Raw genomic sequence first — 26924 nt, 5'->3', positions numbered from 1 at the left:
CCCACCCGCAGGCTTCAACAAGGTCTCCCTCTCTCTGGACGCCTCGGAGGAGAACGACGGTTACTCCAGTGCCGAGGATCCGTCAAACTCTGATCCCGAGGATGAGGGGAAGAAACTGGTGAGTCATGGGGGTGGGGTGCCGAGTCAAGAGTCTTGTTTTAAAATGCTGTCACGGCACAGTGGTATCACTGCAGGCAGTGGTATCACCGGTATCACTGCAGGAAATGGTACCACTGCAAATAAGAGCTGTCATTTGATATTCAGCCAATGCATTCAAATGAAGTATTGACATTCCCGATACACTTTTTTCAGCAGAATTATTGCGTAATTAATTAACTTAATTCACCCTAAGAGCTAGCAGCTCAAAAGAAAGCAACCTTCTAGTTTATTTGCAATAAAACTGTGTGCGTGTGTGTGTGTGTGTGTGTGTGTGTGTGTGTGTGCGTGCGCATGTAAACACGTGCAGTCTCCCGGCAGGTACGTTGTGGTAGCTGACTACGATAAAGGAGGGACTCAGGACCTGACAGTGAAGAGTGGAGACACGGTGCAACTCATCCGTGAGGGAGGCGACAGCCAGTGGTATGCCATGAGCGCTCGTTAAAGGCCAGTGATACGCCATGAGCGCTCGTTAAAGGCCGGTGATGCTCCAGGAGCGCTCGTTAAAGGCCGGTGATGCTCCAGGAGCGCTCGTTAAAGGCCGGTGATGCTCCAGGAGCGCTCGTTAAAGGCCGGTGATGCGCCACGAGCGCTCGTTAAAGGCCGGTGATGCGCCACGAGCGCTCGTTAAAGGCCGGTGATGCGCCACGAGCGCTCGTTAAAGGCCGGTGATGCGCCACGAGCGCTCGTTAAAGGCCGGTGATGCGCCACGGGCGCTCGTTAAAGGCCGGTGATGCTCCACGAGCGCTCGTTACAGGCCGGTGGTGAGCCACGAGTGCTCGTTAAAGGAACACCAGCAATCCTAACAGGTCTAAGAATGAAGGAGAAGGCTAAGGCGGAACCAGCCCCCATGGTCACATTTGCTTGATTTGGGGACAGAATGTTTAGATTATTACTCTGGATAATAATCAAAACAGTACAGTGAAATAGTCATTCCCAGTTGAATGGTTCAGCACTGAGATGATAACAGCTGCGAGGCCGTAGGTGTGAAAGTGTGAAATGTTGCAGGTTCGTGCGGAACCTGAGCAGCTGTAAAGAGGGCTGGGTGTCGGCTGCTCATCTTCTCACTCTGATCGGGGAGTCCAAGTCCTCCCAGTCTCTCACCAGCTCAGGTGAGCTGCCGGAGTCCTGCACTGCTGAAGGCCTTTCGCTTTCAACATTACAACAAAAGGCGACAGACTTTGTCTGCTTCTCAAAGCTTAATTAAGTTTGGTTTTTTTAAACTCAAGATCCCTTTATGGGTGGATTGTGTAACTTTGTTTATACTGACAGATATACAGTGACCAAAATTTTAGCGTTGGTAGCGTGTCAAATTTGGGAAAAATAGTCACAAAATATTTTCATTTAGTTTGTACTGTTTTGTTTTGAACGTGATTTGAAAGTAGTGTCTGTGTCCTGTTCATCAGAAGGCAGTGGGTCGGGCAATCTGAGCACATCCTCTAGCTGCAGTGAGACCTACACCAGCTTCTCGGACATCAAACCCTGAGACCTGTGGCTCAGACCTGCTTCTACAGCCCCGCCTAGTGGCAGCTCCTATGCATTGCACTTTCTGCTGAAACAGCTCCTTCCTGTACTGTGTTTAGAACCAGAACATAAATCATATCAGTTTAATACATGGTTTCATTCTCACCTCTTCCCTATTCAAATCTGAAAGATAAATGAGCCAGTTTTGATCTCTTTTTTTAAATAAAGCTATTCAATTAAATGATGGCATTGCACTTTTCATACTGAGCTTATACATTTCATTTCACGTTAAAAGAAAAAAGTCACGCATAGCACTCAGGAAAGAAACTATGTGAACATTTCTTGGTTTTAACTGAAGGTGAGGCACACCGGGTCCAAATATGTTCGAATCAACTTAGGTAGGCTCCCGTGGAGGTTGCACTTTGGTGACCCTTGTTCTGAAAGCCAACCACTTTATCCACTGAACTAGAAGCGGTGACCATTCCACTTCTGCTGGGTTATAGTGATTTTACTGGTGCTGTACTGAGAATAAAAAACGGTTTTGGTGTGCCCCATTTTCAGGGAGGACCCACACTTCTTACAGGCCGGCATCCCCTGCTTGACTGTAGGAAGACGTGAATGTGTGATCTAAGATGGATTGTTGGGAGTCATTGCCCTGTTTCTTGAAATCAAAACAACTGTGAAATGTCCAGTCCAGCTCAGTATATGTATTAATCATAAACAGCTGTATATTTTAAATAATTTCCTGTATAATAAGATTTGTACAGATAATTTTACCTCATTTTTTCCATTAAAATAACTATATACACTGTTGTATATTTTTTTCATCAAATGTATTTCATCTATATCTGAAGCTTGTTTAGATTTTCTTGCTCATTATTACTAATTGTTTATTTACATTTATGAAATACAGTGGTTTTCTTGTACTATCACGTACAACTTATATAGTGTGCATATAAGTGTAAAACCAGACAACAATAATTTTAATTTTATTTTCAGATAGTAATAAGATCTTCAGCACAAATAATTGCGAAATAAAATGTCAACAAATCAATTCATCAGCAAGCTCTCACATATTTAGTTGCATTCTTTGGGCCAGCCAGGACAAAAGAATAACTTTTAATCCTAGAAAATTGTGAAGTCATTACTGTGGCCATCCAAGTCTACTGTTCTTAAGTGTCGCATTTACGTACCTCAACATGAAATCCTCTATATATCCCCTTGGTTATCTCTATTTTCATAAGCCATTGTCATGAAGGTATATGTGACTGCTAACTATGTATATGTGTAAATATGTATTTAAGAGGTTGTACAAGTTGAATTAAGAGGAAGCCTGAATAAAGTCCAGAGAGACATTGACTTGATTCTGTTGAGTCCTGCATATTTCACTTTCCCACTGGGATACTGTGGCTTGCAAACGAGCATTAAGGGTGAACCTGCGCCATTATAACCCCACGTATTAACGCTCAGAATCTCATCTTCTGTCTTTTGTCAGCGCGCGGTTTACGTTTTATGGTGCTTTTGTTTTCACAGTAGGCCTAACCGCAGCAGCGACGACATATTTAAACACGCAGCGGATGAGTCACCAGGCGTGGCCGCGGGCGTGCAGTCCGTCCCCGGTACAGATGCGCGGATAAGCCGCCTTCCCTCTACCCGTCCGCCATGCGCCACTTCAAAGGTCTTTAGCCAGACACAGGCGTCGTTCACATCCGGGTAATCTATAGCCCCGCCTTCAGAGAGACCACCCACCAATAACAACATCCCTGATCTGAGAACGGTACTGGTGTGTTCTTCAGAACGGGGAGATTCGCTATACTAGTTGGCAGAACCGATTCTAGATCAGCCGTTGCGGGGGGGCAGACTGACTGGATCCAGTGGTACAAGCCGTAATGTCTCAGACTGAAATACGTTTGGTTCAGTCGGAGAGAAATTCTGTACTGCCTTCTTAAAAAAAAAAAGTCCGCACGGTTTAATTCGCTCATACGCACGTTCCTCTGACGTTTTGCTCAGCACACACACTGCTGGCGTGACAAGAAGAGACTGCTCGGTAACGTCGAAACAAGACGGCAGCAAGCACGATAGCCGACTGAGAAGACGCGAAGTAACACCGCTGCACTGTGAGTATGCAACGGCCGCGACAGTTTGAGACGTCGGAAGATGACGACGGTCATTTACCGAAATGAATGTCGTCCTTGACATGGTTACAAACTTAAATCGAGCAGGCACACATGCGCTAACGACGCGGAGCCTTCGCCAGGGTTTTGGCTGCTTTTTAATCCGTCGTCTCACGGCAGTAGCTAAACGCATGGCGGACCTGCGAGTGGCAGACTTGTTTTTGGTCAAAGGGGAAGCGCACTGTAAGTTAAATAGCGAGACTGCACCTAGGCAGAGTGTGAGTGTGAGTGTGTGTTTGTGTGTTTTGCTGTTTAATTCGCCTTGTGTGTGTGCCGGAATCGCGTCTTCGTGATCATTTCGCGCGACAGATATTGTCCGTTTTGGTCGGTGTGCCGGTCCGGGTGCACGGGAAGCGTCTTTCGTTTGGGTTCATGTTTCTTCGCTTTAGATTTAGTGAACGGGTCTTAAAATACCTTAAATCTGCTGGCTGACAACATCCCCTCGATTTCACGCCGTCAGTTATACCCGTACTGTACAGTATAGCGTAGCTAGCTTGAAGACTTTTATTTTGCACGTCTAGGCCACTCCGTAACTAATTAAAATGTTCAACCGTTCATGTTCAGCATTCTCGTTTTTATTATCTGATCGCTGATCAAATGTATCCCCGTAAGGTCAAGCCCTCTACTGACCTTAAACGTTTTTTGGACTCGTAATCTTTTATCATCAGGTTCAAGTAGCTGCAGATCACACATGAGAAATATGAATGCACTGTGTCTGTGAATGACTGGCGCAGTCGAGCCAGTCCCACCTCACGAATGCCTCAACTTGTTTATTTACACTTTTTTGACCCCCACTTTTTCAGCATTAGTTTGCTTACGGTTGTTTTTAGGGCCTCGCAGCGTTTGTTTGTCAAAGGTGGAGTGCTTCGGTAAAGTCTGTAATCGGGCTGTACAAATACGAGAGGCACGCAGGAGGAGCTGGGCCTCCCTGTGGGTAACGTAATGGCCAGATTTACAGGCATTGGGAGCTGATCATAGACCAAGACTTCGGATCAGACTCTTTGGAAGGTTATATTTATACACCTCTTCAGCCATGTGTGGAGTTGCATGCTGATCACGTGATTTTCCTGCCTACTCAGGAATATATAATAGTTATACCGTTCAGTCTTTGTCCTGGGTTAGTTTGAACTAAGGTAGCACAAGGTAGGACAAAAACTATTTGTTATGTTGCTGCTTACAAAAGAAATGGATGAGTTTGTGTTTAAAGTTACTGTAAATCTACAGTTTGAACCTACTCTTTCGTGACTGGAGGTCAGATGGAATTAAAAGGCTTATGAACAGATTGAGCTGGAGAGAAAAAAACTACTGTAGTATGGTCAGAATGCTACCAGCCGATTTGATTGTCATTACCAATCAGTGCCATGTAAATACCCTTTAATAACCTGTTATAACTGTAGACTTACTGGGCCCGTCTGTGTGTGCACATGAGTCTGCTGACTTTAGCAGGCCTAGACATTTGTGGAATATATTTTAAGAAGACATTCATAACAAGGGAGGCACTCTGATATCCCCTCAAACTATAGAGGAGGCCTGTGGAGCAAAGGGTGTTAAGAGTGGTCTCTGGCAGGGTTTGCATGATCAAAGCCACTGGCTCTTGGCAGGCAATGAAAAATCTCCGGGGTGGGGGTAGGGGGGTGGCGCAGTCAAACAACGCATGTGTGTGCACGTGCACGCACGCACACACACATCACACACACACACTCGCCACACATGTACACACTTACTCTCTGGGGTTCTCACCTCGTAGGATTACCAGTCACAAGTTAGGCCATGTCAGCTTTCAAGAAGAGTGTGGGTGAAGGGTTTTTTTTTCCCCGTTTGAATTATTCCATGTGTTAAGGCTGTTTTTAAGCTCAGGTTGCCTGTGTCTATCAGCACCATTCTAGTGTGTAACTCTTCTATACAGGCGCGGGTGCCTCTGCTCAAATCTAACTTTTATGAAGTTCATGGATGATGCCTTTTCTATTTTGGTAGTATGATTTAAGACCCTTAGTTACAAATGCACCTCGAATGAAGTAAATTTGGGGGGGGGAGTCAGTGCTCATCACAGAGAGAGCATTTACTGATCTTGCGTCTGAGTACTGTGAAACACCAAACTACCTTTAATAACTGCAATTACCTGAAGTACTTGAATTTATTATATCTTGTCCAAATAATGAAACCTAAGATTTCCCAAATATTTGTAGTTGTTGTTTTTTTATGTGTTACTGGTTGTTTGTTCATAAACTTCCATTTCAACCTGAAATAGAGTGTGGATCCTACTGTGTTCCATCGTCATGACAACCATTTGCACTTTAGCTAGGGGGTGGGGGTGGGTGGCTGCTTAGCAACATGGTGTCCTTAAGGGTATTGCCCACCGATGAAGGAAGAGGGCAAGCTAGCACGTTGGCCCCTGTCTAACCTCCTCTGGGTCTTCCTCTCATCCCGTCCTTGCAGGTTTTGAGGAGAGCGAGAAAAATAGCAAGAGTGAGACAGAGACCCCAGGTCACAACCATGCCACTCTTTGGTAAACCCCACAAAAGCCCCACGGACATTGTGAAAGCACTGAAGGACAACCTGTCCATTCTGGTGAAGCAGGACAAGAAAATGGAGAAGGTGAGTAGACTTGTTGGGAATACGCCAACCCCTGATTCACTCCAATTTTTCTCCCTATTTTAGTCATAGCCAGTTCCTACTCGTCGGGGATTTCTCCCCTGTCGCACGGCAGCTGCCGTCTAGGGAGGGCTAAGGCTGTCACATGCTTCCGCTGCTGATGCAGCCAATCACATCTCTCCGAGCTGCGGCTCGGAGTGACGGTGTAACGCACTGGCAGCTCACAGACGCCCCGTGAGTAGCCAGAGCGAGAGGGAGAGAAAGAGAGAGAGAGAGAGAGGGAGAGAGAGAAACACCGACCCAAACTCCCTCTCCGAAAGAACGGCCGATTCCACTCTCAGGCTGTTGGCCACGGATGACGGCTTCAGACGATGGGGCGAGCTTGAACAAATCCTCCAAGTTACAGTAAAATAAATTTGTTAGAAAACAGACTTTTAACTACCCGTACTACCCTGGAACGGTATCTGTAAACCGCATATGACTGATTAATTCTCCCAGCGGGGCACTCCATCATGAAGCTGCCTTGACCCGGACCTCAGCCTCTCTGCACTAGGGAGCGCGTGAAGCCTCTCTGTCAGGCTTTGCTCCAATACTTCCCGCATGCTACCGCTCCCCTTGGCTCCAGGGCTTCACTTGTGCTTCTCTATCAGACGTGGCGCGGTTGTCTAGGTGGAGGTGCCACCGTATTCTGGAGCGTTCATTTGCAGTTGATTGCCAAGACGCTTCCCTGCAGGTCCTTGCTAAGGTCCAGGCCTGTGAAGCACAGAGCTGCCTGCCCGCTGCTCCCCGGAGGGAGTGGCCTCCCATCTCATCACAACCGGTGACGACGGGAGATGACGGACAGACAAATGACCAATGGGTTTTCCCTATGAGGGACAAGACGAGATGAATGTGTGCACTCACTCGTGTGTGTGTGTGTGTGTGTGTGTGTGTGTGTGTGTGTGTGTGTGTGTGTGTGATCCCGGCAGGCGTCAGAGGAGGTGTCGAAGTGCCTGGTCGCGATGAAGGAGATCCTGTACGGCACCAACGACAAAGAGCCCCACACGGAGACGGTGGCCCAGCTGGCTCAGGAGCTCTACAATAGCGGCCTGCTCATCTCCTTGGTGGAGAACCTGCAGGTGATCGACTTTGAGGTGAGTCGCGGTTTTCCCAAGCTGCTGCTTGTCGTTTCGAGTGTGTTCGGTGTGAAGGGCCACACAGATAATATTCCCAGAAATCTTTCATTCGCAGAGCCAGAAGGGAGTGCTCTTGAGAGCAAAGTAAAAGCTTGTGTAATCAAAACAAAAATGAATAAAAACGTTTTAATTGTATATTAGCTATTTGAAAATATTGACAATTATTAGCTGCATTAGGTCCACATGGCAAGCAGGATGACGTGCGTTCTGCGTTTTAAACACTGTGGACGATTGTAATGACACTGCCTGTGAACGGTGTGTGCAGGGTAAGAAAGATGTGTGTCAGATCTTTAACAACATTCTGAGGCGACAGATCGGCACCCGCAGTCCCACGGTGGAGTACTTCTGCTCCCACCAGGAGGTGCTCTTCATCCTGCTCAAAGGGTCAGACACACGCTTCACCTCCTCAACTGTGCCACAGCCCCACCTGCTCCACAACTGTACATGTCATTATACATTATAACTTATGATAACACAGTACAACATACTGATTGTCCCGCTGGAGATGACATAACATTAATCAGGTTCCACCCTGCACCACGAAGCTTTTGCACCCAACCTTTCGTTCCTGCGGCTTCGGGTGAACGCTGTAGCTAACCAGAAAAGGTGTGGTGCTGATTCTGTTCCCCCCTGTTGCAGGTATGAGACCCCTCAGGTGGCGCTCAACTGCGGCATTATGCTCCGTGAGTGCATCCGGCACGAGCCGCTCGCCAAAATCCTCCTGCACTCGGAGCGCTTCGACGACTTCTTCAGCTACGTCGAGATGTCCACCTTCGACATCGCCTCCGACGCCTTCGCTACCTTCAAGGCAAGGAAACCAACCCCCCTGGCGGGGGCTGTGCACGGACCGCTTTGACAGGGGTTCCTGATGGGTCCTGACTGGGATTTCCTTTCTTTTTTCCAGGACCTTCTTACGAGACACAAGGTTCTGGTGGCGGAGTTTTTAGAGCAGAACTACGATGCAGTAAGTAATCTGTACATCACTGCACGTGTCAGTGTGTCAGTACTTTTATTAGACACAATACATTATTAGACACAAGGCCCATGAGAATGTGCTTATGTGAGAAATGGTAAGAGAGAGACAAACACACAGAGAGAGAGAGAGAGAGAGAGAGAGAGAGAGTTCCCCAAAAGCACGGCCAGACTCCCGGCCACTGGTGACCCAGACGTCATTGGGAAGCACTTTCGTCCACGCCAAACAGGTTCAGTGACGATATTTGGCGTTTGACCCAGTCTGCCTCTGCACGCAGGTCTTTGACAACTACGAAAAGCTGCTGCACTCCGAAAACTACGTGACAAAAAGGCAGTCGCTGAAGGTGCGTGTTCCGTAGTGTCTCAGTGCGGCGTAGAATATGAAAGACTAAAATTAAGATTAAAAGACCAGGGTAAGACTTTGTTGGCCCCGTCACCAAAGTGTGTGTGTGTGTGTGTGTGTGTGTGTGTGTGTGTGTGTGTGTGTGTGTCAGCTGTTGGGCGAGCTTCTTTTGGACAGACACAACTTCACTGTGATGACGAGGTACATCAGCAAGCCAGAGAATCTCAAACTGATGATGAACCTCCTGAGAGACAAGAGTCCAAACATCCAGTTTGAGGCCTTTCACGTCTTCAAGGTAAAGGGCCACGCTTGGTTCCCAAGGGCCACGTGCGCACTCAGGCCCCAGTGGAACACTAACCCTTCCGTTCCTTTGGCGCGGATGGCACTGAAACAGCGTCTCCCTCCCCAGGTGTTTGTGGCCAACCCAAACAAGACACAGCCCATCGTAGACATCCTTCTAAAAAACCAGACGAAGCTCATCGACTTCCTCAGCAACTTCCAGAAGGACCGCACAGACGACGAGCAGTTTAACGACGAAAAGACGTACCTCGTCAAACAGATACGAGACTTAAAGAAGCCGGCCTCCTAAACCTTAGCTAGCGATCACGTTATTAAGCACCTCATCTTTTTACTGAGGAAAATAAACAACAAAAAAAACAAAAAACAAAAAAAAGTCTATTAACAATAATAATTATATTTAAAATCATAAACATTTGTCTTTTCTTAGTCATGAGGCTTGCAAATGATAGTTCTTGATCACAGACGTTCAGTTGTTTTTCTTTTTCTTTTCGGTAGTTTCATCATTCAGTTTTGTGCCATCGATGGGTTTTTTTGTTTGTTTGTTTTTGTTGTTGTTGTTAAAAAAACAAAACAACAACTCATTTTGTTGGAGGAGAAACCAAAGGTTGTAGTAAGTCAGTGGGGTGACGGCGAGGACCTAAAAGAGCTGTCTCGCGCCCACCGCTCCAGACGCCGCTCGCCCTGCGCTCAGCTCTGCCAGAGAGGAAGTTGCTGGTGTTTTCCGCCGATGACGCCAGTAGGTGACTAGTAAGAAGGATGGTTGCATTCCCCACTTATTTATAAGCCTTTGATTTTCTGAGGTTCAATATTTAGATTAAACTTCTCTGTTGCATTCCTGTATTCTTTTTCTAGCCTGTATTTTTAATTCCCCCCTCTAGACGCTGTATGCTGAAGTTTCTTACGCACCTGTATGGTTTGCCGCTCGCTCCATTGGCTCAGAACGTGGTTGGATTTATCCCCCCCCCCCAAAAAAAAAAAAAAAAGTACATTGATCTCATCCCACTGTGGTGGCTTTAAGTAACTGCTTTTAAGAATGGTTCGGTTAAACCAGTGTTTTTCTCATTAGGTTCTCTGCCATGGACAGTGCAGTTCCTCTGAATGTTTGCTTTAGTAAGATATTAACCTAACGACACTTTAACTACACTTTAAATTCTTGTTATAGGTTCAATTATGTTGGCAAAACAGGGCCATGTAATCCTCCTGTTTTTCTATTTTTACTTGATATGTTTACCTGTTGTGGGGGGGGGGTTAGTTTTTGGCAGTGAAAGGTGGTGGCAGTCCAGAAGGGTTGTTTGTTTGTTTGTCCTTTTTTACTACAGCCCTCCACGTAGAACTACAGACGCAGGTGTAGTGTTCAGGCCGTACCGTGGATCTTTCCGGCCTACAGCATTGCTGTAGTGCTTATAGCAGACTGCTGTAGTATGTTCTATGCTTTAGTGTCCTAATACTATTGAACACTTTGTTGTGGGACAGCTGCAGTACCAGGGTCATTTCTGTGCCGTACCGTTCCTTTAGCACCAAGATCTTTTCTGGTCTATAGCCGTCGTGTTGGCTCTTCATTGTGATTTTGGCAGACTTTGATTAGATGCATAGGTGAAACAGTCGAGGACACGAACGTACAAACAGGTGCCTTTTTGTTGTGTGTTTAAGTGCGTTTCCTGTTTTTTCCCAGTATGTTTTGTATTTTTTTAATGCCAATATTTCCAGGGGGAGCTTAATTTTATTTTTGTTTGTTTTTAAATATGTTCCAGTCGAGCATATTTGAATAATTAAGCAGTGAACCTCTTTAACTCACTATATTTGAGTTACGCTGATGAAGAAACTTGGTTTTGTTCTTTGCAGCTACATTTGACTGATTCAGTTGTATGTCTGTGACTTAACCGTTAGCTGTAATAGGACTGAGTGGAGCATGTATGCTGAGGAAGTCTGGGCCCATGTTATCACGTGTTACATGCCAATTACATGAAAATTTAATGTTTTATTATATATATATATACACATGCTGAGCTTTCAAACCTTTGTTTGAAACTTTTTTTTTTTCCCTGAATTTTGAATGTGATTAAATACGATTTTATGTTAGTACTAAAAAGGACTGAAATCCAATGGGAAAAATATCCCAGTCATTTTTTTCTGAATGAGCGGTCATGTTTCTCATGCCTTGCCTTCCCCTCTGTTTGAATACGCATTAATAGCTCAGATTCAAGTAAGCTGTTCAGTATTGCGCGACGTAAAGTGAATCGTGGAACATCACGGTCGCCATGGGGCGACCATTTAAACTCAGCATGCACCTGAGCCAAATTTTCCAGTATCTTCACAGCTTTGTGTTACAAAGGAGTTGCATTGAAATAAAATCAAAAGCATTATGGTATCTGTTCTAATATCCAAACTGAAATCGTTGCCCGTTACATTTGGTCGCCACCTTCCTTTATAAATGCTAATTGTACCATATCAACAAATAAAGGAAAATTCAAACATTGGTTTTTTTTTTTTAGTCCTGTTAACTGCACCTGCAAAGTTTACACCCACAGTCATGGAGAAAACATGAGTTTACAGTAACAGTGTAAGCCATCTTCCCCGGAGCGCTGTTCCTTAACTTTTACACTAAATATGGTCCTAAGCCTTCTTCCCTTTACATTATATGTTTGTGTTTATATACATATGGCAGGTAAAATAAGTCATGAAGCAAGTTATGGGTAATATCAGAGCCTGACTTTTTAATTTATAAGTTAAAACCAATGTTTTTTTTTTGTCTTCTGTTTAGTTCTAAGAAGCTTGCAGTTCATGTCTCTAAAATGTTCCAACCACTCAGGGTGCAGAGATAACAGCGTCAGGCAAAACAGGTTAAGCCCAAAACATGCTTTACACAAAGTGTGCTGTGCATAGTGAAACGGTTGGGTCTTATATAACGATCAAACTGTATAAATACGATGAGGTACTCTGGAGGGAGCTCAGTTCTCCTAAAGTGACTTCAGGTTGTCAAGGCTCAAGACCTGTACTGAGCTATAAGGATTCATAAGCAGTTCCTCCTGTTCTGAGTCTCTTCAGGCAGTGACCATTGGAATCTTCCCCCTTTCTGTGTTTCAAGCAGCCATCTACAATTGACAAAATGGAAAGTCTGGTGTTAGTCATTGGAAAAGGACTATAACGCTTCAGTCCCTCTGAACAGAAGTGTCAAAACCATACCAATGGTGGTGGCAAAAATGGCCGCTTTATACTGTCAGTTCCTTTACAATAGTTAAGACAAAATTTGACAAGGTTATAGTAGTTACTCTTTCCCCTTCACCCTGTACTTAGATGTACTAACGTGCAGAAAAAAACAACCCTAATAGCAGTGAATGAATTCTTACTCATTATAGGTAGCACATCTTGTTCAGGAGCACTTCTTGCAAGAGAAGACTTCTGCCACTTAAAAAATACACAAGTGTGTTAATATAACACAGTAACATCCATGTTACTAATACAAATTGGTTACTTAGACACTATCTTAAATAGAATTTAAGACTATATGGCACATTTTTCAATAGAGTATCAGTTGTGAATCTAGTAAAACTTAAGTCATTACATAGGTTCATTAGTTTAATTATAATGATTGCTCCAAACAACGTACAACGAACTTCTGGACGCCGTGAAGCTTGCTGAAGGTGACATAAGAGATGTCGTGTTTCTTTTTCCCGTTGTCAAGGTCGGTGGTGTAGATTTGTTTGATGCCGGCACCCCAGATCAGGGGCACACACTCGTCGCACGGACACTTGGTCACAAACAACATCGTGTTCTCCTCCTCCTTCACCTCCGCGTTCCTGAAAGTGCAAATCGAATGAAAACGTCACACCAAATGGAGGTGAACGTTATCTAAACGCATCCTTATATTATAGTGTGCCGTTTGATGTGCTGACACTAGGTTCTCCGTCTCTCTGACCTAGGCTTAACTAGGTTTATGCACTTTCATCCGCAATTGGTTTGTGTTACAACGCAGAGACTCCATCACACAAGTGGTCCTTACGGGTTTGTCTAGGCTACGCCAACACAAAATTCTCTAGAACGGTGTCCGCGCCATCAAGAAGGTCGACCTTAGCCTGAACTCCTTGCGGCGTGGTTGCTCGTGCTTGTCCCCCCGCGTACCTAAAAGTGATTGCGTTCTGTTCGGCGTGGATGATGTATCTGTATTTGCGGTGCCGCCTTTCTGCCTGCTTGTCGTCCATTTGTGGATACTCCGCGTACACCGAGCCGACCGGGTAGGCATTATACCCACACCCCACCAGGTACATGCTACCTGTACCGTCACACCGAGGAGGCTGGGTGCAGACAGAGAGAGACAGACAGGCTGTGAAAAATAGGTAATAGTAAATAGCTAATAGATAATAAATAGCTAATAGTTCAACACCCCCCCGCCTTTCTTTCTTTGAGCTATTATTAGACCTGTTGGCATTTACGGCTGTCCTTTCTGTAGGGCAGCATGATGCACGGTTTTTGTTGCCAGTCATCAAACTACTAGCCTTGCAATGCCCTACTTATCATATCTTGCAAAAGGCTTCAATAAGCAAAGATAACATCTAAATGAATCTCAGCCTGTGTGGGTGTGGGTGTGTGCACGTGCATGAGTGCTGCAAGTGCAATGACCAAGCTCCGATATTCCAAAGGAGCTTCTTGTCCGGGGTTTGATGACCCACAGCACACACACACACACACACACACACACACGACTTTAGAAATAATAATGAAACAATCTTTTTTTAATCCCATGTCGTGTTAAGGGTTCAGAGTTTTTAAAATCACAGCATCTCAAAAATGTAATATCTAGCAATAGAATCACAACATCGAAGGCACAGGACAGGGTATGGCACAAGATGCTAAAAGGCCCCGCCCCCTTTCTCAGCCATGCGGGTGTCTGCAGCACCAATGTAATTGTTCGTCACGCGTCTACAATAACAATGTAGCATGTAGACAGTTCATCTCAACTTTAACTTCTGCACTAGGCTATAGGTTCCATCATTTGTGCCTACACATCCTAGTTCAGAAGTGAGCTTAAAAAAAAAGTCTTTCTAGAGTGTGATCACTTTAATTTGAACTCACCAGTCTGCCCTCTGCCCATATGACTGCACCCACGCCCACTTTAGGATCTTCTACAATACCACAAAAACAAACACAGACACATCAAACAAACACACATTCTTCCTTTCGCTCTGTCTCTCTCCCCCTTTGGCATTGCATTAGTGGGTTATGTGCAAGTGTAATTTTCTCAAAAACAAGAATCTATTTCTGTCCTCAGAGAGATACAAATGGAGCTGGTTCATACGGCAGTGACACAGTAGGGGACAGAATGAAGTAGAAGCAGTAACTGAACAATGAATGTTTTAAAGCCCTAGTTTAAAAAAAAAAGCACAAATAATTGATATGTTTCAAATGACTGAAGAAAACCTTGTAAAGGTCATTCAGAGTCAATCTCCACATCTTACTGATTTAGATATCCAGAAACAAAAACAAAACAATAACAACCAAAAGCACACCCTGGTGCCTCACCTCTTCTGTAGGCCAGCAGCGCTGCTTGTACGATGCAGTGTCGCACCACCTCCTGAGGTAGTGTTCTGTGAGCGCCAGCTGCAGCTCCCGTCTCGTAGAAGCCGTATCCGTGCTCCGGAGAGGGAATGCTGGAGGCGACTGAGGCCAGAAGCCTGATCAGGTCCTGCATGTGCTGCCGGAGCTCGGTGAAATACGGCTCCGTGCAGAAGTTCTCCAGGCCCATCTTCCCCAGCCGCTCCCTGTGCTCCTCCGCGTCTGCCACCAGGAACCTCGCCACGAGGCCGTCCCAGTTCCTGCGGCGTTCCCGGCAGAAGAGCTTGCCAACGTCCCGGGAGTGGTCGTCTGCCGCCATCTTCTTGAGGAAGTCGCTGCGCCTCGAGGTCTCCTCGGCGAATTGGAGCATGGGAGCGGGAAGGTTCTGGAACGGCACGCAGATGTGAGGCCTGCCGTTGGACTTCAGTTGCTCTGCGGCAGCGGCATCCAGCGTGGCTTCCTGGTCGCCCGGTACCAGGCTCACCTCGGCATCAGCGGGCCAGTACCGGATCTCACTCACGCCGGCTAAAGAGAGGGAGAGAGCCAGCGAACGAGAGAGAGAGAGAGAGAGAAGGCCTTTGAACATTTACACTGCTGGGCTAGTGAGTGTCTGCACAGTGAGGCACTGCAGGGTTCCCTGCTCTTCTTCTGGACCAGGGAGCAACATGTCTACTGCATCCAAACAAAAGGCCTAAAAAGGTTTAGCGGTGGCTTACTGTTGAGGAGCATCTTGAGGCAGGTCGAGCATGGCTTCCTGGAGAAGTACAGGCTGCAGTTCTTTAGTCTGGGCCCGTGCCTGATCACCGCCACCTGGCCCACATGCAGCTCCTGCCCAGAACAATGCAGGCCCAGGACTTTCTGCTCACAGACCACCACCAGACCAGTGAGACGAGCCTGGAAGGGTTATACCACAGTACATCTGAGTAAGAGCAATAATCCGGAATTAGGCTTCACTAACACTTCATCAACACGTCTTATAAGGAAGTCCTTGCTGAATTGGGGGGGGGGGGGGGGGTAGATATAATCCTCTAACAGGATAAAGCTGTACTTACAGATTCATTGTCTTGACTTTTATCCCTCTTGGGGAAAAGTTCCATCCAAAGGCTTAACAATGTGAAGAGATTAACTTTGGACAGTCGAGGTCCATGACCTTAAACAGATACGATTTATTAAACACCATTACTCTTACTAGGAAAAACAAACAAACAAACAAACGTAGTACGCGGTTAGTGAGTGTTAACGTAAAGTTTTCCATTGAAAAAACGAAAACGACGTCATTTTCCAAACGGTGTAAATGATAACCACGTATCCTTTACGCGAGAACGAAAGCAAACCTAATCCACGTATCACCCAGCACTAAATGTATCCACAGGACGTCCCGGCCCATTTTTTCGGAAAAGAAACTGACAGCACCTCCAGTAATCCCTTCAAAGCAGCATTTATGTAAACGTAGACGGCGTGTCTGACTGCGCAGTAGCCTATTCCTCTGGTACTGCGTTGCAAACAAAATCCACATATAACGATTAACATAGCCTAAGGAATTCATTAAGAGCCAACGACGAAGTTCGTTAAATTATGTTGATTCGGTAAACAAGCCTGGTCGGTCCTAACCTTGCACTTTGGCGTCGGTCTGTGTACTAGTCTCCTTCACATCGCGGACGTCCTCGCCGTTTGTGGTGAAACCATTTTCTTCGAAATCTTTACGCGGCCACTTGTTGTTTGACGCTGCCATTCAGTCCCAATCGTTATAGCCAAGCTTGACATCGACAAAACGGCGAGGTACTGTGTGATCAGGAGGTCTTTACACGACCCACTTCATTCTCTTCCTATGTGCGCTTGACGTCGGCCGGTAAGGAGGAGCTTCCGTCCAGCCGCGTACGTTTCGATTCCCAGGTAACGTTCTAAAGCGAAAGTTCACGTAGTGACAGACGTGGCGTGAGTTCGCATTTTATAACAACATTACTCTGCTAGTAAGTAGGTTTCACGGCCAAGAGAACCGAGTGATCCGCTTAACGGTGAGAACGAGCATATAACGGAGAAGTGTTTACCTTGACGCTCTCAAGCTCTGCTCCGTGTACCACGTCCTGCTTCTCTGGAAACCTTGTACTACGTCACTACAATTTTGAAGTACAGTACTCGTGTCCTGTCGTACACCGATATGAAAGAAATGGAGTTATGATAAATAAAAGTTTAGTTAAAGGCAAGCCGTATTTAAAGCTTCAACTCAACATTTGTTATACCCATTTTACTGACAAATCAAAGACGTACATTATATTGCCATCCGTTCTGGAAGCTTATAGTATTCCCCCCCCCCGTTAATACGGTACCTCACTGAGAAACAACAACAAAAAAAAGGTTGTTTACTTTTTCATAAGTGGCTGTCATGAAATGTTGGTTTGTGCTGTCTATAATTTAAGCAAAGATTAGGCCTAATCCACAAATCAAGCTTTATAATAACCTTTCAGCAGTACTGTGTTGAAACAAATTTGCCAGCAATGTCCTGTTTACATTGCCTTTGGCTTTAGAGGTTGATGAGGCTCTACTGGACCCCCCCCCCCATGCATTAAATGATTTTAATTCACACCTACCAGCTAAAAGAAGATTTAGTCAAACTGTAGTGAAAAGCTTTATTTTGGTCACAAATCACAACTGCAACACTTTGTAAATAGATAAAGCTTTTCTCAAATGTAGTGCAAATCTATACAATATATACATAAAAAAGTAACACACAAGCAGCCACAAATACCTGACAAGCACTTGTGCATAAAAACCCAAAATTCTTCTATGTAACAGAACACACAAAGCAAAATCCATACAAAACAAACACACAAATCTCTGAGACTTACGTGCCATGTAACTACTGGACACCAGAACAGAAGCCTCTATGAAATAAACCTGTAGTAATCAGCAAGAGCAGTGCTGCTTAGAGACATCCTTTGCTTAAAGTCCTTACTGGGGACTTAAGGGGAAAAAAGGGGGAAAAAAAAAAAAAAAAAAAAAAAAAAAAGCTCTAGAGGCAAGCTATGAGTACTCGGATAAAGTTTAGTTCTGCGCACTCAATATTCAAAGGAAAATCCTCACTGCTTCAAACTACTGGAAGCACGGTTAGTAACTAGAATCCAAAAACATTCTAAGGAAAGTGCAATAGTGAATTACCAAACATTCCAAAATACCTAAATAAAAGTGGTATTCTTCTTAAGCACCAACAGGCAGTGCCACCGGTGCACAAAGGTCCAGATGTGAGATTTTCTTGGGCAACCATGGCCATTCAATGGTCTTTGAACTTTTATAACAGCTTTCAACCACACCATCACTTGAAGTTAAATGCACTACAGTGAACCAGGACATAGAAGCCTGTGCATTCCCATCACTGGAGCACTGAGTCCATCAACTAGTCTATGGAGAGGTTGATAACAGAATTTAGAAAAGGGAAAAGCAGGCATTCAGTCCCTACCACAATTCCAACAGCCATGTTGGGACTTAAATTTAGTGTCTTTTTTTTTTTCTTCAAAAACGCTGACATTAATTTTAATGGAAATTTCACCATCATGCACAATGTTAGTGTATCTTAACCCAGGGCTCTGGGCCAAGCAGAGGGCCACCAGTTGTGCTTTAATCCAGCTCCCCTTAGACCCGTTTAAGCTATTCCGTGTTCTTAATGGCCTGATTCAGGTATACTAGGAGCTGGAAAAGAGCAAAGGCATGGACCATCTGTTAGTCCCTGAGAGCCAACTTGACAATCATAGGTGTGGATGACAGTATAGTGTAACAGATCAGCTCTGTTGTTTATCCAGTGGTTTGTAAGTAACACTGAAAGTTTAGTGTCTCAATTAAATCAGCACTGAAACATGGCCTAAGGCAAAGTACTCAAATCTGGACCTCAAATCCAAATCCAGCCCTGGATCTCGTGATCTGTAGGACCTGGTTGTTGAGAACTGTAATTTGAACACCTCTAAACCAGGAGAGTCTATGGTCAATATCAGCTATGGTTCCACTGCCCTGCAGTTTCATGTTTTCCTTGATCTAGCATACCCGACCCAATTATTGAAGCGCTTTATGAGCTGATGAGCTGAATTGGGGGGTGGGGGGGTGGTCTTGGATTTGTCTTGTTGGGCTAGACAAGTGTAAAACGTTTAAATCTATAAAAATGATCTGCGGAAAGAAATACAAAAACCCAAAACCTTTAAGGATAATCTTTTGATTATGCCATCTAGTGGTCAGGATGACTGCCAGCAGTAACAGCCATGGTTCCTTGGCTATGTGTGCACATTTATTGCCAGCCCAAGGTCAGGGGGTCAGTTTTTGAAGGCTCCACAGCGGCTGGCTCTGCGGATAAACTCCTTCAGCAGATTGCCGTCGATCTGCCAGAAAGCTGATGTCTGGGTGACCTCGGTGAGGTGGTTGACACAGAACTTGAAACAGAACTCCTCAAGATCCTTGAGGAAGAGCGAGACATCATGAACAGTTTCCTGAAGGTTGAATCATTTTGTAACCCATTGCTAAACACACCACAGAAACAAGCTTCTGCCTTACTACATTCACTCTGTTGTCCTTCACAGCAGTTAAAACCCCTTTTTATGTTATTATTAATAATAGTGCAGTGTTAAGACTTGTGCGACTTTTGCTCTCGCTGCACGTATCTGAAATCTTTTTTCAGATCCTCTTGTTTAGCGGGTCGAAAAAATACTACCTTTCCTCTCTGAATTAACTGGGTTATGCCAAATGCGTTGAGATTCTTTAATACGGACTGGGGCCACTGTGTTGTGTGTCTCCTGTGCGGTGACGCCTGTTTGTACCTCAGCGTCATATCTGACCGCAGCGGACAGCAGGGAGAAGGCGTTTTCCACGGAGATGCCTCTCTTGATGATGTGCTGACACAGCCTCTTGAGCCTGTTCTCGCAGTACGCGGTGGCCAGGTCCAGCAGTCCTGCAGGGAGCACAGTGTTAGCGGCTGCTGTGGGGGTAATGCCAACGGTTTCATTGCACGGCGTGACCAGAGTAGTCGTGTCCGAGTAATCCTCTGATTGCTTAACGTGTTTGCACAACAAGTGTTTTCTCAATTAACACAATCAAGACCCTTCCTTAACCAACATCTGCTTCACCAGTCCTGCGTGACTGAAGAATGTGGGTGATCTAATATTAGTGTGCAGTATTGGCCACAACCGACGTCCTGGCATGGGTCATGTGGTTTCTACATGTAGAAGAGCGCTTGCGGGGTCCTGCGGGTTCTCACCAATGGCATCCTCAGGGGGGAGGTCTACAGTGTCTGTGTAGAGGAACTCCAGGAAGGAACGGTACACGGGGTAGGAGAACTGGTCAATCTCAATCACTTCCTTCATGTCTTCATTCCAGTGGGACTGAAACATGGACCGAAAGTGTTCACATCTGTAACAAGAATTCCAGTAAGAAAGTTATTAAAATTGGTCATTCAGCAATCACAAACTCATGTTCTATATTCTCATCTGCAATGTTAAAGGCTTAGTTGTTCTCTCTCTCACACACACACACACACACCCCCCCGTTGTGATTGAAATTGCTACTGAGATCTATCTCTTCTGATAGCAATCTCAAGTGATAGCAACATGCAACATCAGGAACAAGAACATGAAAAGCTCAAGAAATACCAAGGACTGATGGAAGAGCTGGGAAAGATGTGGAAGGTGAAGGCAACAGTGGTTCCCGTGACAATCGTGACCCCCAAACTGGGAGAATGGTTCCAGCAGGTCCCAGGAATAACATTTAGGATCTTTGCCCAGAAGAGTGCAATCCTAGGAACAGCTAAGATACTACGCAAGACCCTCAAGCTCCCAGACCTCTGGTAGAGGACCAATGCATGAAGGAAAAAGACCACCCGGCGTAGGGCGAGTGGGGAATTCTATATTTTATTTAGATATAAATATGCACTCATGCTACCAGTAATGACAAGGACACTAGCAAAGCACAAAGCTGCAGTACTGTAGAGAAGAGTCACTCAGGAAGAATAAGGAAAGAGTCACTGTCTGTGGCTAGGCCCTAAAAAACATTCCCTTTTTGGGGGTTATCTTGCTGTTGCCTCTCCAGGGCACCTGCTCTCATTTTTATTTGTACCAAAGCAGGTCAAACTGATTTGCAAGTGCTTATGCTTCCTAGCTGGACAGATCAATATCCATGAAGTTTAACTGACCTGGTGTCATACTGTGATTAAGTGTTCCCTTATAGAGAATACAAATATATTGCTGACCATGGTTAGAATCTCTACCCCCCCCCCCCCCCCCAAAAAAAAACAAAGCAAAACCTGACACTGCCCCCATTGAGTGAAATTAAGTGAGCAAGCACCTTATTTTTAGCACTGCTTTGTGAACGTGTATGAATTTGCCATCAACACTGAACTTGAGGTCTGAGGTTTCAGGGCTGTCAAACTCTTTCTTCAAAGACTGGGCCACTGTCAGGAAGCCGTCGTGCTCTGCAAACAGAATATGGAATGTGTTATTGCACTTCCTACTGGAGACAAAGGTGTTGGTGGTGGGGTTTGTTTAATTCGACCATACCGTGCTTTATTCAGCTCCGCAGGCTGTTTAATTTAGCAAACAGCTGCCCTAAATGGGGCCTGATGAATTGGGGGAAAGAGGCCACACACCAAAAGACACTTTGGCCTCACCGATGGACAGCAGCCTCCACGTGACGCCGGGTGCGGCAAAGCAGGCGAAGACGTCGTCGGTGCAGGGGAAGTGGGTGAGGTGAGGCGAGGTGAGAGACTGGCCCCTGCACTGACCCCACATGTACACGTGGCCGCTCTGGGTCTTGGCCGCCGAGGTGTGCGTGGAGTGGCACGCAGCTATCTCCACGATCCTGAACGCAGTGGGGAAGAGACAGGGGAGATGGGGCAGGAAGGTAAGACGGAGGAAAACAGGGCATGAAGAAAAGGAGAAAAAGTACAACTTTTGTTTTTGTAGACACACATTTTGATTAATGACCAAAAGTATTTTTGACTTATTGGTAATTTGACATTTTTGATCATTTGGTCTCTCTGAAAATGAAAAAAACAAACAAAAACAATGTGAATCATTTTCCTGGAAACAATAAGCATGTGTGTATGTGTGAGACATCAGAAGCACTCGAAACAGGAAGAAATGTCATGGGGAAACTCCCTGGCAGCCTACTAGGAAACAGCTCTGGGATGCAACAATGAGCAGCGGCACACACCAAGCATCCTCCATTATCATCTCAGCATGACGCCATTACCACAGTCAGCATCTGACACACTCACGCCCACACACACACCAAGCTGATCAACCAGGAGAGCATGTCTAGCACATGAAAAGCAGAGAAGAAAGAAAGAATAATGAGCTAACAAAGAAAAAGGAGGAAAAAAAACAAAAGAATAACGAATAAACAAAGGAGAAATCAATCATAGAATAATTAAATAAAAGAATGCAAAAAGCAAGCAAGAAAGAACAGCAACAGAAAGAAACCTGTCTTCTCCTCTCCCTCACCTCTCCTTGTCCGCCATGACCTTCATTGGGCTGAGTTGGTTGATCTTGTTGCCTGTGCCCAGCTGTCCGTATGTGTTGGCCCCCCAGGAGTACAGCAGCCCCTCGTCTGTTAGCGCCAGCGCGTGGGCGTAGCCCGAGGCAATCTACAACACACGGCACGGGGTGCGGGTCAGGGCACCATGCTGAGCTCACAGCGCTGACGTACAACTGACATTCAGGGGCGAAACACCGCAGTCACATTTGGAGCCAATTATGAAAAAATAGCTTATTTTACAAATTTATACTGTTCAACAGTTCTGTCTTAAATCAGTTCTTATATGTAATAGTGATGCAGTCTAGTAGGACATGGTGTGACATGCAGATGAAATGGGGTCTCACCTGTAAAACACAGAGACCCTGTAACGCAGCCACGCGGCATGGTGTCAGCTGGTTGCCATTGTTTCCTAAGCCCAGCTGTCCGTTACCATTGTAGCCCCAACAATACACCTAAACACCACACAGGCAAGACAGACTGAAAACGCGGATGCTGTATTAAACATACAAGAGAATCATAAATGATGTGTACATTTTTTCATAAATAAAGTCAAGCTAAAAACATAATTACATGTTTAAATATACAAGATAAAGGTAGCAAAGCACTACAGCACTGTCTAGGTAGGTCCATGATACTGTGGCAACTTTCTGTCTGAGGCATGATTTTTAAAAAATTTTTACCTCCCCATTATCCGACACAGCCATGGAAGAGGTTTGGCCACAGGCGATGCTGACCACTGCCTTGTTCTGGAGGCAGCAGGAGACTCTGCGCGGGGTGGGCTGGTTGGCGGTGGAGCCTGACCCCACTTGACCACAGTTATTATAGCCCCACGCAAACACCTAAGTGAAATAGAACCACAGGAATGATGAAAGGCCAGGTGATAAACAATTGAACTAATAATACACAGTTAAGGAAACCATTAAAAATTAATCAGCCATGCAGAGTTCAACAAAGAAAAAGCAGATGTGTGATGCGACAGAAGTGCTACAGTCACAATAAATATTCCCCCTTGCAGAAGTACCTCACCTGAGCTGCAGCTGCCAAAGTGCAGACAGCTACAAGCACGGCCTTACTGTGACCCACTCCAGTGAGCTAGAGCAACAGCCCTGTGGTCTGTGTCCAAAGGTCTTTTAGGATATGTCATGGGAGAGTGTACATACAGGCACGCCATTTAAATATACTGTACATACAAATGGCAAATGCACATAAGCCACAACTTGTGCTTAGCAAGGGCATGAACTCATGTTGCCGGGTTACACTGGAGCCCGGAGAAGATCAACGGCATTTTGGGCTTAGAGCTTTGCGTCACATGCTCCTATTACAACTAGCGTGCCAGTGCTAAATAGCTACCTGCTCTAAGGTGAGGCTTTCTGCATTTCAGAGGTTTACAGTTTTAGCAGATGCCCTTATCCAGAGCGACCTACAGAAGTAGTTAGATGCCAGAAATACCCTTACTACCAGAACCAAGTGTTATTGGTGAACCTGGAATGAAAGATACAATGCTATAGAATACAACACAATTCATGAGCTATTACTAAAAAAGTACAAATATAAAGGCTTCTTACAACTTCCTAAATAGGGTTAATTAAACAGCTTTCTAAAAAGATGAGTCTTCAGTTCATTCCACCAACTGGGTGTTAGAACAGAGAAGAGCCTTGATGCTTGTCTTTCAGAAATCTTGAAGGCTGGTGGGTCAAGCCAGGCCATACTTGAAGGGCTCGAGTTACAGATTGGGTTCTGTCCATATCCATGTAGGGGGGAGCAGGTCCATTTTAGCCTTGAAGGCAAGCATCTAAGTTTTAAATCTGATACAAGCTGCTACATGAAACCAGTGAAGTGAATGGAGAAGTAGAGTGACGTAGGAAAATTTAGGAGCATTGAAGCTGTGCTCCAGCTTTGTGGACCAGCTGCAAGGGCCTGATGGCACACAAATGAAGACCCATCAGGAGTGAGTTGCAGTAGCCAAGTCTGGAGATGGCAAGACACTGCACAATCACTTGGGTGACCTCCCTAGAGAGAAAATTCTGCAAATATTGAAGACGAGAAACCTGCACCTCTCTTACAACAGAGAAGCAGGCATGCAGCTATGCTCACAGTAACCAACACGCTATGTGGGAAGTTCACGGCGATGTTATTCTGAAGAACTGATCTTTGGCAGTGATCTAAAGCTAAAGAACATGCAAACAGAAGAAAATCACATCATAAGGTTGTGTGGGTCTGTCAGAAACCCTGAAAAACAAGGTGAACATATAGGTGATTTTGCCTTCATTTCCCATGGTGCCTTCTCTCACCTCCCCATCATGGGTCAGGGCCATCGAGTGGTGCGACCCACAGGCCACCTCCACCACCCTCTTGTTCTGCAGGTTGGTGGACACCAGCAAAGGAGCTGCTCCCTGATTGGTCGCCCCATTGCCCAGCTGACTGTATCCGTTATGTCCCCATGCATACATCTCCCCCTCTGCAAAGGCAACAGATGCACCATTTAGACTAATTAGATAATATATTGGGTCCCATGATGATGATGTAAAATATGAAAACAACGCACATTTTGAGGAAATACTGGCACTGACATTTTAACTACACTTCTGGATGTGCATCATGGCACCTAACAGTACTTAAAACTGGATTTACTGGCACAGGCACATGGATCTCACAGTGAAGAAGAAAAACAAAAACAAAACAACAACAACAACAACAACAACATATGCTCCAGAAATACTCATCACTGTACATTCTAACAGAAACAACGTGTCTCACCCTCTGTGGTGAGCAGCACATGGGGCCCACTGCCGTAACTCAGACTGACCACCTTCTTCCCGCTCAGGGACTCCAGCTTCTTGGGGACAATCGTGCTCTGACTGTCCCCCGTTCCCAAACAGTTACTACAGTTCACACCAAACACATACACCTGCGGAGAACACCACACAAAATAAAGACACGTTTTCCTAAACATCCATAACGACCGCACTAGATGACAACTGTGCCTCCATCTTGTAAATACTACGAAAAAGGGAGGATGGTACATTAAAACCTACTTGTGGATGTGGTGTGTGCCAGTTCAAATTTGTGAAACCTAACACACTTGTTTAATACAGTTTAGCTCCATGCCCAGCACCGGGCATAAGGACAGCAGATAACATTCTGAGCAGTTCAGATAACCCAGAAATTCTGACTTGGCAAATACAATCAACTTTCTCCTCACCTCGTTATCATGGGTAGTGTAGATGGCCTCATTGGCAGACGCTCCAAAGATGCATGCCTGCCTTATGGTGGCAATCTCCTGGGCGCTCATGAGGTTGAAGAGAGACCACTTGCTAACGTCCACCATGGTTAAACCGGTGAAGCTCCGTGTTAAGGGGGAGAAAGACGTGGGTGCAGGGCTACCCGCGGAGGCACTGCAACTACTGGAACTGCTGACAAAGAATGGACATGTTCACGTGTACAAGCACGTCACATACTTCACAGAGGTGCCTTGTAATAGCAGTTGATTTGTTGTTAAATTCAGTTTGGCAGCCGGATGAGGCGCTTGGGGCAATCATTTGACGAGCTATGCCTGGCAAGAAGACAGCCCAGTATATAGGTGTATGGTTTCAAATTTAGCCTACAATTCAGATGAAAAGGTATTCGGTATTCACACAAGAGTTGGTTTTAAAACACTCTTAAAATCTTAAAATAGTTTTTAAGGTACCTTTTGTATACCGTAATTAATAGCTTTTTAAGATGGTTTTTCTACACCTTATACACATTAACTAACTTACCTTTCTAAAAAATAATAATAACGCTTAATTGAACTGTTAACGCTAACGTTAGTTACACAGCAAATAAGCCTTTAAGATCTTGTGCTAGACTGGTTTACGTATTGGCTACTGTGATGGAGCAAACCAAACCTTCGTACACACGAGAGGGTTAGAAATGCGAATTGATACTGGAACATTCAATATATTGCTACATTTGCTGACCTGTCTCTCAAAACAAGGTATCCCTAACGTCAACCAGGATGAATAGTGTCACTGTAAGATCTTGTAAAAAAAAATATTGCTCTAGTAACTACTTACCATATTTGTAAGCTAGATTCTCCAGTGTATTCGAGTAGCTGGTTAAGATAGCTAACCAGTCAGCCAAGTTTAATTTTACAAAGCCGTTGTCAAGACGGTCACACGATGTTAAACCTGCAGCGTTTTCCTAGCTGCAGCTGATACAAACCTCCACAGACTGACAATGTTAGCTAAAATGCATGTTACCGATAAGCTATACCTCTATTTTTCTTAACATACCAAAGTCCAATTTGTCTCGCTGCAGCATTTTCTAACTAGCTAGACTGCTAGTTAGCTTGGCTAGCTACGGTTACTAGCTAACGCTAGCTTACCAGCTGGCTAAGAAGCCTTGATACTGACCTATACCATCGCTCCATCACGACACCCGGTTAACTGAGAAAGAGGAAAACAAAAGGGAGACATTGTTTTTATAAATATAACATGCGGTAGACCTACCTAAAGACAACGGGAGTTTGCCACAATATTACCGGCGGGTGTACAACTTCGGTGTTGTCAACGGCGTTTCTCCTCCGTGTCGGTGATATACTCTGCCCAACGGTTTTCGTTTACCAACTACGTCACCTTGTAAACCATCAAAACAGCGTCACTGTACAAAATAAAAGTCCCTATGAAGTAGATAGCCAGCGTTGGCCATATC

General features: G+C 45.2%; 4 protein-coding genes across 16 annotated transcripts in view; 2 read left to right on the top strand and 2 right to left on the bottom strand.

Moving 5' to 3' along the window:
• The window catches only part of mcf2la (mcf.2 cell line derived transforming sequence-like a), a 48727-nt gene extending 45743 nt beyond the window's left edge, over window positions 1-2984 (top strand). For all 8 annotated transcript variants that reach the window (XM_035534853.1, XM_035534848.1, XM_035534854.1 and 5 more), the window contains 4 exons: window positions 12-118; window positions 467-579; window positions 1165-1268; window positions 1563-2984. In XM_035534853.1, the coding sequence (XP_035390746.1) occupies window positions 12-118; window positions 467-579; window positions 1165-1268; window positions 1563-1642 (404 nt within the window). In that variant the 3' untranslated portion in view covers window positions 1643-2984. The remainder of the gene's footprint in view (window positions 1-11; window positions 119-466; window positions 580-1164; window positions 1269-1562) is intronic.
• A 507-nt stretch (window positions 2985-3491) lies between these two features.
• cab39l (calcium binding protein 39-like) lies at window positions 3492-11648 on the top strand. The gene is made up of 9 exons (XM_027010147.2): window positions 3492-3737; window positions 6231-6389; window positions 7355-7519; window positions 7827-7945; window positions 8201-8369; window positions 8466-8525; window positions 8812-8877; window positions 9028-9171; window positions 9286-11648. The coding sequence occupies exons 2-9, from the start codon at window positions 6288-6290 to the stop codon at window positions 9463-9465; spliced, it is 1005 nt and encodes a 334-aa protein (XP_026865948.2). The 5' UTR covers window positions 3492-3737; window positions 6231-6287; the 3' UTR covers window positions 9466-11648.
• cdadc1 (cytidine and dCMP deaminase domain containing 1) lies at window positions 11206-17201 on the bottom strand. 2 transcript variants are annotated; one of them, XM_027010146.2, is made up of 10 exons: window positions 16775-17201; window positions 16338-16627; window positions 15779-15876; window positions 15443-15620; window positions 14694-15251; window positions 14247-14296; window positions 13296-13468; window positions 12784-12973; window positions 12524-12581; window positions 11206-12268 (listed from the first exon to the last, which is right to left on the bottom strand). In XM_027010146.2, the coding sequence occupies exons 2-10, from the start codon at window positions 16456-16458 to the stop codon at window positions 12177-12179; spliced, it is 1518 nt and encodes a 505-aa protein (XP_026865947.2). In that variant the 5' UTR covers window positions 16459-16627; window positions 16775-17201; the 3' UTR covers window positions 11206-12176. The 2 variants fall into 2 exon arrangements, with proteins under 2 accessions (XP_026865947.2, XP_035390498.1); XM_035534605.1 differs by lacking the exon at window positions 16775-17201 and having other exon boundaries at window positions 16338-16762.
• A 132-nt stretch (window positions 17202-17333) lies between these two features.
• rcbtb1 (regulator of chromosome condensation (RCC1) and BTB (POZ) domain containing protein 1) lies at window positions 17334-26822 on the bottom strand. Of its 5 annotated transcripts, none has more exons than XM_027010174.2 (13): window positions 26755-26820; window positions 26627-26659; window positions 25435-25642; window positions 24990-25140; window positions 24524-24690; window positions 22913-23071; window positions 22577-22684; window positions 22199-22341; window positions 21364-21554; window positions 21042-21168; window positions 19960-20111; window positions 19523-19653; window positions 17334-19162 (listed from the first exon to the last, which is right to left on the bottom strand). In XM_027010174.2, the coding sequence occupies exons 2-13, from the start codon at window positions 26641-26643 to the stop codon at window positions 19022-19024; spliced, it is 1695 nt and encodes a 564-aa protein (XP_026865975.1). In that variant the 5' UTR covers window positions 26644-26659; window positions 26755-26820; the 3' UTR covers window positions 17334-19021. The 5 variants fall into 5 exon arrangements, with proteins under 5 accessions (XP_026865975.1, XP_026865974.1, XP_026865977.1 ...); XM_027010173.2 differs by having other exon boundaries at window positions 25435-25645; window positions 26755-26807; XM_027010176.2 differs by lacking the exon at window positions 26627-26659 and having other exon boundaries at window positions 25435-25645; window positions 26723-26822.
• Between the last annotated feature and the right edge of the window lie 102 nt (window positions 26823-26924).

This window comes from Electrophorus electricus, chromosome 16, assembly GCF_013358815.1.
Source record: "Electrophorus electricus isolate fEleEle1 chromosome 16, fEleEle1.pri, whole genome shotgun sequence".
Classification (NCBI taxonomy): domain Eukaryota; kingdom Metazoa; phylum Chordata; class Actinopteri; order Gymnotiformes; family Gymnotidae; genus Electrophorus; species Electrophorus electricus.
Note: the sequence above shows the minus strand (reverse complement) of the source record. Positions and strands in the feature narration are given on the sequence as shown.

Bases quoted from the DNA above. Each gene is read 5' to 3' on its own strand.
- cab39l (XM_027010147.2), top strand. From the start codon at position 6,288: ATGCCACTCTTTGGTAAACCCCACAAAAGCCCCACGGACATTGTGAAA. The intron at 7,520-7,826 runs GTGAGTCGCGGT...CGGTGTGTGCAG, and splicing joins TGCAGGTGATCGACTTTGAG to GGTAAGAAAGATGTGTGTCA. The intron at 8,526-8,811 runs GTAAGTAATCTG...CTCTGCACGCAG, and splicing joins TAGAGCAGAACTACGATGCA to GTCTTTGACAACTACGAAAA.
- rcbtb1 (XM_027010173.2), bottom strand. The intron at 24,691-24,989 runs GTGAGACACGTT...TTGCCTTTGCAG, and splicing joins TGTGCTGCTCACCACAGAGG to AGGGGGAGATGTATGCATGG. The intron at 20,112-21,041 runs GTGCTTGCTCAC...TTCTTGTTACAG, and splicing joins AAAGCAGTGCTAAAAATAAG to ATGTGAACACTTTCGGTCCA.
- cdadc1 (XM_027010146.2), bottom strand. From the start codon at position 16,458: ATGGCAGCGTCAAACAACAAGTGGCCGCGTAAAGATTTCGAAGAAAAT. The intron at 15,877-16,337 runs GTTAGGACCGAC...TATCTGTTTAAG, and splicing joins GACCGACGCCAAAGTGCAAG to GTCATGGACCTCGACTGTCC. The intron at 13,469-14,246 runs GTGAGTTCAAAT...GTCTGCACCCAG, and splicing joins TATGGGCAGAGGGCAGACTG to CCTCCTCGGTGTGACGGTAC.